Raw genomic sequence first — 9,433 nt, forward strand, 5'->3', positions numbered from 1 at the left:
GGAGTGCCAAGTTATCTTACCATTTCTACTGTTCCATTTGGGGTGCCAAGTTATCTTACCATTTCTACTGTTCCATTTGGGGTGCCAAGTTATCTTACCATTTCTACTGATCCATTTGGAGTGCCAAGTTATCTTACCATTTCTACTGTTCCATTTGGGGTGCCAAGTTATCTTACCATTTCTACTGATCCATTTGGAGTGCCAAGTTATCTTACCATTTCTACTGTTCCATTTGGGGTGCCAAGTTATCTTACCATTTCTACTGTTCCATTTGGGGTGCCAAGTTATCTTACCATTTCTACTGTTCCATTTGGAGTGCCAAGTTATCTTACCATTTCTACTGTTCCATTTGGGGTGCCAAGTTATCTTACCATTTCTACTGATCCATTTGGGGTGCCAAGTTATCTTACCATTTCTACTGATCCATTTGGAGTGCCAAGTTATCTTACCATTTCTACTGTTCCATTTGGGGTGCCAAGTTATCTTACCATTTCTACTGTTCCATTTGGGGTGCCAAGTTATCTTACCATTTCTACTGATCCATTTGGAGTGCCAAGTTATCTTACCATTTCTACTGTTCCATTTGGGGTGCCAAGTTATCCTACCATTTCTACTGATCCATTTGGAGTGCCAAGTCATCCTACCATTTCTACTGATCCATTTGGAGTGCCAAGTTATCCTACCATTTCTACTGATCCATTTGGAGTGCCAAGTCATCCTACCATTTCTACTGTTCCTACTGTTCCATTTGGGTCATCCTACCATTTCTACTGTTCCATTTGGAGTTATCTTACCATTTCTACTGTTCCATTTGGGGTGCCAAGTTATCTTACCATTTCTACTGTTCCATTTGGAGTGCCAAGTTATCTTACCATTTCTACTGTTCCATTTGGGGTGCCAAGTTATCTTACCATTTCTACTGTTCCATTTGGGGTGCCAAGTTATCTTACCATTTCTACTGATCCATTTGGAGTGCCAAGTCATCCTACCATTTCTACTGTTCCATTTGGGGTGCCAAGTTATCTTACAATTTCTACTGTTCCATTTGGGGTGCCAAGTTATCTTACCATTTCTACTGATCCATTTGGAGTGCCAAGTCATCCTACCATTTCTACTGATCCATTTGGAGTGCCAAGTCATCCTACCATTTCTACTGTTCCATTTGGAGTGCCAAGTTATCTTACCATTTCTACTGATCCATTTGGAGTGCCAAGTTATCTTACCATTTCTACTGATCCATTTGGAGTGCCAAGTTATCTTACCATTTCTACTGATCCATTTGGAGTGCCAAGTTATCTTACCATTTCTACTGATCCATTTGGAGTGCCAAGTTATCTTACCATTTCTACTGATCCATTTGGAGTGCCAAGTCATCCTACCATTTCTACTGATCCATTTGGAGTGCCAAGTCATCCTACCATTTCTACTGATCCATTTGGAGTGCCAAGTCATCCTACCATTTCTACTGATCCATTTGGAGTGCCAAGGTATCTTACCATTTCTACCAATTTGCGTTCCAGTTATGATTTTCATATGCACATTTTACTGGAACAGTTTAATTTAATTTATAATAATAATTGTATCTCAAAATCATTTATGTGATTAATCTACATTCTATCTAAATCTAAATTAAAATGATGCAAATCTAAAAGTAACTTTTATTGCCATTGATAGATTGATGAATAAGGCTATACCGTAACAAAATGTGGAAATAGTGAAGGGGTCTGAATACTTTCCAAATGCACTGTGTATGTAATGGGTATTTGATAGACCTAGCAAACAATAAAGTTATGAAACAATGAATACCCCATGAAATGGCGGGAAAGAACGCATTCTGGAGATCGATGTGCGTTGTGCATCTGAGCCACAATCCCCATATTCTTGGACAGCGGCCTCCCCCACCCTGCGGCCTCCCCGTGGCCTCCCCCTCCCTGCGGCCTCCCGTGGCCTCCCCCTCCCTGCGGCCTCCCCGTGGCCTCCCCCTCCCTGCGGCCTCCCCCTCCCTGCGGCCTCCCGTGGCCTCCCCCTCCCTGCGGCCTCCCCCTCCCTGCGGCCTCCCCCTCCCCGCGGCCTCCCCCTCCCTGCGGCCTCCCCCTCCCTGCGGCCTCCCCGTGGCCTCCCCCTCTCCGTGGCCTCCCCTCCCCGTGGCTTCCCGTGGCCTCCCCCTCCCTGCGGCCTCCCCGTGGCCTCCCCCTCCCTGCGGCCTCCCCTCCCCATGGCTTCCCCCTCCCCGTGCTTCCCACTCCCTGCGGCCTCCCCGTGGCCTCCCCCTCCCCGCAGCCTCCCAATCCCTGTGGCTTCCCTGCGGCCTCCCCTCCCCATGGCTTCCTCCTCCCCGTGGCATCTCCCTCCCCGTGGCCTCCCCTCCCCGTGGCTTCCCCCTCACCGCGGCCTCCCCCTCACCCTCCCCGCGGCCTCCCCCTCACCCTCCCCGCGGCCTCACCCTCCCCGCGGCCTCCCCCTCACCCTCCCCGTGGCCTCCCCGCAGCCTTCCCCTCCCTGCGGCCTCCCCCTCCCCGTGGACTCCCCCTCCCTGCGGCCTCCCCGCGGCCTCCCCCTCCCCGTGGCCTCCCCCTCCCCATGGCCTCCCCTCCCCGTGGCTTCCCCCTCCCCGTGGCCTCTCCCTCCCAGTGGCCTCCCCCTCCCTGCGGCCTCCCCGTGGCCTCCCCCTCCCTACGGCCTCCCCTCCCGTTGGCTTCCCCCTCCCTGCGGCCTCCCCGTGCTTCCCACTCCCTGCGGCCTCCCCGTGCTTCCCACTCCCTGCGGCCTCCCCGTGCTTCCCACTCCCTCCCCGCAGCCTCCCAATCCATGTGGCTTCCTGCGGCCTCCCTCCCCGTGGCTTCCCCCTCCCCGTGGCCTCTCCCTCCCCGTGGCCTCTCCCTCCCCGTGGCCTCCCCTCCCCGCGGCCTCCCCCTCACCCTCCCCGCGGCCTCCCCCTCACCCTCCCCGCGGCCTCCCCCCTCACCCTCCCCGTGGCCTCCCCGCAGCCTTCCCCTCCCTGCGGACTCCCCCTCCCCGTGGACTCCCCCTCCCTGCGGCCTCCCCGCGGCCTCCCCCTCCCTGCGGCCTCCCCTCCCCGCGGCCTCCCTGCGGCCTCCCCCTCCCTGCGGCCTCCCCTTCCCGTGGCTTCCCTGCGGCCTCCCCTCCCCGTGGCTTCCCCCTCCCCGTGGCCTCCCCTCCCTGTTGCCTCCCCTCCCCGTGGCTTCCCCCTCCCTGTGGCCTCTCCCTCCCCGTGGCCTCCCTGTGGCCTCCCCGTGGCCTCCCCCTCCCCGTGGCCTCCCTGTGGCCTCCCCGTGGCCTCCCCGTGGCCTCTCCCTCCCCGTGGCCTCCCCTCCCCATGGCTTCCCCCTCCCTGTGGCCTCCCCCTCCCTGCGGCCGCCCCTCCCCATGGCTTCCCCCTCCCCGTGGCCTCTCCCTCCCTGCGGTCTCCCCTCCCCGTGGCCTCCCAGTGGCCTCCCTGCGGCCTTCCCCTCCCCATGTCCTCCCCATGGCCTCCCCGCGGCCTCCCCCTCCCCGTGGCCTCCCCTCCCCGCGGCCTCCCCCTCCCCGCGGCCTCCCCCTCCCCGCGGCCTCCCCTCCCCGCGGCCTCCCCCCTCCCCGTGGCCTCCCAGTGGCCTCCCCCTCCCCGCGGCCTCCCCCTCCCCGCGGCCTCCCCTCCCGTGGCCTCCCCTCCCCGCGGCCTCCCCTCCCCGTGGCCTCCCCCTCCCCGTGGCCTCCCAGTGGCCTCCCCGCGGCCTCCCCCTCCCCATGTCCTCCCCATGGCCTCCCCGCGGCCTCCCCTCCCCGTGGCCTCCCCTCCCCGCGGCCTCCCCTCCCCCCGGCCTCCCCCTCCCCGTGGCCTCCCCTCCCAGTGGCCTCCCCCTCCCCGTGACCTCCCAGCGGCCTCCCCGGGGCCTCCCCCTCCCCGTGGCCTCCTCGTGGCCTCCCCCTCCCCGCGGCCTCCCCCTCCCCGCGGCCTCCCCCTCCCCGCGGCCTCCCCCTCCCCGCGGCCTCCCCCTCCAAGCGGCCTCCCCGGGGCCTCCCCCTCCCCGTGGCCTCCTCGTGGCCTCCTCAATGGATCAGTCTGCAGAGAGAGGCGCATATCAGACAGGTGTCTTGTGTGCCTTGAAAAAATATATATGTATATTTGCGACTGCTGGACTAAAAAAATCTCATGTTTTCAATACAGACCTCTTTTCTCTAACAGTATTCCATATAAGGCATCCAGACCTTATGAAAGTTTCCCAGTATGTGTTGGTCTGTGTCTGTATCTACATGTGTTGATCTGTTACATGTGTTGGTCTGTGTCTGTATCTACATGTGTTGGTCTGTGTCTGTATCTACATGTGTTGGTCTGTGTCTGTATCTACATGTGTTGGTCTGTTACATGTGTTGGTCTGTGTCTGTATCTACATGTGTTGGTCTGTGTCTGTATCTACATGTGTTGGTCTGTGTCTGTATCTACATGTGTTGGTCTGTTACATGTGTTGGTCTGTGTCTGTATCTACATGTGTTGATCTGTGTCTGTATCTACATGTGTTGGTCTGTGTCTGTATCTACATGTGTTGGTCTGTGTCTGTATCTACATGTGTTGGTCTGTGTCTGTATCTACATGTGTTGGTCTGTGTCTGTATCTACATGTGTTGGTCTGTGTCTGTATCTACATGTGTTGGTCTGTGTCTGTAGTTACATGTGTTGGTCTGTGTCTGTATCTACATGTGTTGGTCTGTGTCTGTATCTACATGTGTTGGTCTGTTACATGTGTTGGTCTGTGTCTGTATCTACATGTGTTGGTCTGTGTCTGTATCTACATGTGTTGGTCTGTGTCTGTATCTACATGTGTTGGTCTGTTACATGTGTTGGTCTGTGTCTGTATCTACATGTGTTGATCTGTGTCTGTATCTACATGTGTTGGTCTGTGTCTGTATCTACATGTGTTGGTCTGTGTCTGTATCTACATGTGTTGGTCTGTTACATGTGTTGGTCTGTTACATGTGTTGGTCTGTGTCTGTATCTACATGTGTTGGTCTGTGTCTGTATCTACATGTGTTGGTCTGTGTCTGTATCTACATGTGTTGATCTGTGTCTGTATCTACATGTGTTGGTCTGTGTCTGTATCTACATGTGTTGGTCTGTGTCTGTATCTACATGTGTTGATCTGTGTCTGTATCTACATGTGTTGGTCTGTGTCTGTATCTACATGTGTTGATCTGTGTCTGTATCTACATGTGTTGGTCTGTGTCTGTATCTACATGTGTTGGTCTGTGTCTGTATCTACATGTGTTGGTCTGTTACATGTGTTGGTCTGTATCTACATGTGTTGATCTGTTACATGTGTTGGTCTGTGTCTGTATCTACATGTGTTGGTCTGTGTCTGTATCTACATGTGTTGGTCTGTGTCTGTATCTACATGTGTTGGTCTGTGTCTGTATCTACATGTGTTGATCTGTGTCTGTATCTACATGTGTTGGTCTGTGTCTGTATCTACATGTGTTGGTCTGTGTCTGTATCTACATGTGTTGGTCTGTGTCTGTATCTACATGTGTTGGTCTGTGTCTGTATCTACATGTGTTGGTCTGTGTCTGTATCTACATGTGTTGGTCTGTGTCTGTATCTACATGTGTTGGTCTGTGTCTGTATCTACATGTGTTGATCTGTGTCTGTATCTACATGTGTTGGTCTGTGTCTGTATCTACATGTGTTGGTCTGTGTCTGTATCTACATGTGTTGATCTGTGTCTGTATCTACATGTGTTGGTCTGTGTCTGTATCTACATGTGTTGATCTGTGTCTGTATCTACATGTGTTGGTCTGTGTCTGTATCTACATGTGTTGGTCTGTGTCTGTATCTACATGTGTTGGTCTGTTACATGTGTTGGTCTGTATCTACATGTGTTGATCTGTTACATGTGTTGGTCTGTGTCTGTATCTACATGTGTTGGTCTGTGTCTGTATCTACATGTGTTGGTCTGTGTCTGTATCTACATGTGTTGGTCTGTGTCTGTATCTACATGTGTTGATCTGTGTCTGTATCTACATGTGTTGGTCTGTGTCTGTATCTACATGTGTTGGTCTGTGTCTGTATCTACATGTGTTGATCTGTGTCTGTATCTACATGTGTTGGTCTGTGTCTGTATCTACATGTGTTGGTCTGTGTCTGTATCTACATGTGTTGGTCTGTTACATGTGTTGGTCTGTATCTACATGTGTTGATCTGTTACATGTGTTGGTCTGTGTCTGTATCTACATGTGTTGGTCTGTGTCTGTATCTACATGTGTTGGTCTGTGTCTGTATCTACATGTGTTGGTCTGTTACATGTGTTGGTCTGTATCTACATGTGTTGATCTGTGTCTGTATCTACATGTGTTGATCTGTGTCTGTATCTACATGTGTTGATCTGTGTCTGTATCTACATGTGTTGGTCTGTGTCTGTATCTACATGTGTTGATCTGTGTCTGTATCTACATGTGTTGGTCTGTGTCTGTAGTTACATGTGTTGATCTGTGTCTGTATCTACATGTGTTGGTATGTGTCTGTATCTACATGTGTTGGTCTGTGTCTGTAGTTACATGTGTTGGTCTGTTACATGTGTTGGTCTGTTACATGTGTTGGTCTGTTACATGTGTTGGTCTGTGTCTGTATCTACATGTGTTGGTCTGTGTCTGTATCTACATGTGTTGATCTGTGTCTGTATCTACATGTGTTGGTCTGTGTCTGTATCTACATGTGTTGGTCTGTGTCTGTATCTACATGTGTTGGTCTGTGTCTGTATCTACATGTGTTGGTCTGTGTCTGTATCTACATGTGTTGATCTGTGTCTGTATCTACATGTGTTGATCTGTGTCTGTATCTACATGTGTTGGTCTGTTACATGTGTTGGTCTGTATCTACATGTGTTGATCTGTGTCTGTATCTACATGTGTTGATCTGTGTCTGTATCTACATGTGTTGATCTGTGTCTGTATCTACATGTGTTGGTCTGTGTCTGTATCTACATGTGTTGGTCTGTGTCTGTATCTACATGTGTTGATCTGTGTCTGTATCTACATGTGTTGGTCTGTGTCTGTAGTTACATGTGTTGATCTGTGTCTGTATCTACATGTGTTGGTCTGTGTCTGTATCTACATGTGTTGGTCTGTGTCTGTAGTTACATGTGTTGGTCTGTTACATGTGTTGGTCTGTTACATGTGTTGGTCTGTTACATGTGTTGGTCTGTGTCTGTATCTACATGTGTTGGTCTGTGTCTGTATCTACATGTGTTGATCTGTGTCTGTATCTACATGTGTTGGTCTGTGTCTGTATCTACATGTGTTGGTCTGTGTCTGTATCTACATGTGTTGGTCTGTGTCTGTATCTACATGTGTTGGTCTGTGTCTGTATCTACATGTGTTGATCTGTGTCTGTATCTACATGTGTTGGTCTGTGTCTGTATCTACATGTGTTGGTCTGTGTCTGTATCTACATGTGTTGGTCTGTGTCTGTGTCTACATGTGTTGGTCTGTGTCTGTATCTACATGTGTTGGTCTGTGTCTGTATCTACATGTGTTGGTCTGTGTCTGTATCTACATGTGTTGGTCTGTGTCTGTATCTACATGTGTTGGTCTGTGTCTGTATATACATGTGTTGGTCTGTGTCTGTGTCTACATGTGTTGGTCTGTGTCTGTATCTACATGTGTTGGTCTGTGTCTGTATCTACATGTGTTGGTCTGTGTCTGTATCTACATGTGTTGGTCTGTGTCTGTATCTACATGTGTTGGTCTGTGTCTGTATCTACATGTGTTGGTCTGTGTCTGTATCTACATGTGTTGGTCTGTGTCTGTAGTTACATGTGTTGGTCTGTAAACATGTGTTGGTCTGTTACATGTGTTGGTCTGTTACATGTGTTGGTCTGTTACATGTGTTGGTCTGTGTCTGTAGTTACATGTGTTGGTCTGTTACATGTGTTGGTCTGTGTCTGTAGTTACATGTGTTGGTCTGTGTCTGTAGTTACATGTGTTGGTCTGTGTCTGTAGTTACATGTGTTGGTCTGTGTCTGTAGTTACATGTGTTGGTCTGTGTCTGTAGTTACATGTGTTGGTCTGTTACATGTGTTGGTCTGTGTCTGTAGTCATGTGTTGGTTTGTTACATGTGTTGATCTGTTACCTGTGTTGGTCTGTGTCTGTAGTTACAGACTTCTCCTGAGTATCTGGGTCATTCAGGTGGGTGTCTAGGGTATAGGGTTATGGACCGTACCATTACATCAGGACTTCTCCTTAGTATCTGGGTCATTCAGGTGGGTGTCTAGGGTATAGGGTTGTGGACCGTACCATTACATTAGGACTTCTCCTGAGTATCTGGGTCATTCAGGTGGGTGTCTAGGGTATAGGGTCATGGACCGTACCATTACATTAGGACTTCTCCTTAGTATCTGGGTCATTCAGGTTGGTGTCTAGGGTATAGGGTTGTGGACCGTACCATTACATTAGGACTTCTTTAGTATCTGGGTCATTCAGGTGGGTGTCTAGGGTATAGGGTTGTGGGTACCATTACATTAGACTTCTCCTTAGTATCTGGGTCATTCAGGTGGGTGTCTAGGGTATAGGGTTGTGTACCGTACCATTACATTAGGACTTCTCCTTAGTATCTGGGTCATTCAGGTGGGTGTCTAGGGTATAGGGTTGTGGACCGTACCATTACATTAGGACTTCTCCTTAGTATCTGGGTCATTCAGGTGGGTGTCTTGGGTATAGGGTTGTTACCGGGCCAATTACATTAGGACTTCTCCTTACATCTGGGTCAGTCAGGTGGGTGTCTGTGGGTATAGGCCAATCAGTCATGGACCGTACCATTACATTAGGACTTCTCCTTAGTATCTGGGTCATTCAGGTGGGTGTCTAGGGTAGGGTTGTGTACCGTACCAATTACATTAGGACTTCTCCTTAGTATCTGGGTCATTCAGGTGGGTGTCTAGGGTATAGGGTTTGTACCGTACCATTACATTAGACTTCTCCTTAGTCTCTGGGTCAGTCAGGTGGGTGTCTAGGGTATTTGGACCATACCATTACATTAGGACCTCTCCTTAGTATCTGGGTCATTCAGGTGGGTGTCTAGGGTATAGGGTTGTGGACCAGACATTACATTAGGGACTTCTCCTTAGTATCTGGGTCATTCAGGTGGGTGTCTAGGGTATAGGGTTGTGGACCGTACCATTACATTAGGACTTCTCCTTAGTATCTGGGTCATTCAGGTGGGTGTCTAGGGTATAGGGTTGTGGAGTGGTTTACCATTACATTAGGACTTCTCCTTAGTATCTGGGTCATTCAGGATAACTCTTTGTGTTGTTTGTTGGGTGTCTAGGGTATAGGGTCATGGAGTGGTACCATTACATTAGGACTTCTCCTTAGTATCTGGGTCATTCAGGTGGGTGTCTAGGGTATAGGGTTGTGAATGGTTTACCCATTACATTAGGACTTT

The 9,433-nt window shown here is 50.3% G+C and overlaps 1 protein-coding gene across 1 annotated transcript in view; it reads left to right on the forward strand.

The window, feature by feature from the left end:
• Positions 1–1,814: 1,814 nt before the first annotated feature.
• Positions 1,815–9,433, forward strand: part of LOC127917966 (basic proline-rich protein-like) — a 23,928-nt gene continuing 16,309 nt past the window's right edge. Inside the window, exons 1-2 of the mRNA XM_052501125.1 lie at positions 1,815–4,061; positions 8,145–8,178. Of these exons, the coding sequence (XP_052357085.1) occupies positions 1,815–4,061; positions 8,145–8,178 (2,281 nt within the window). The remainder of the gene's footprint in view (positions 4,062–8,144; positions 8,179–9,433) is intronic.

The sequence above is a fragment of the Oncorhynchus keta genome, unplaced genomic scaffold (genome assembly GCF_023373465.1).
Source record: "Oncorhynchus keta strain PuntledgeMale-10-30-2019 unplaced genomic scaffold, Oket_V2 Un_contig_1254_pilon_pilon, whole genome shotgun sequence".
NCBI classification, from domain to species: Eukaryota; Metazoa; Chordata; class Actinopteri; order Salmoniformes; family Salmonidae; genus Oncorhynchus; species Oncorhynchus keta.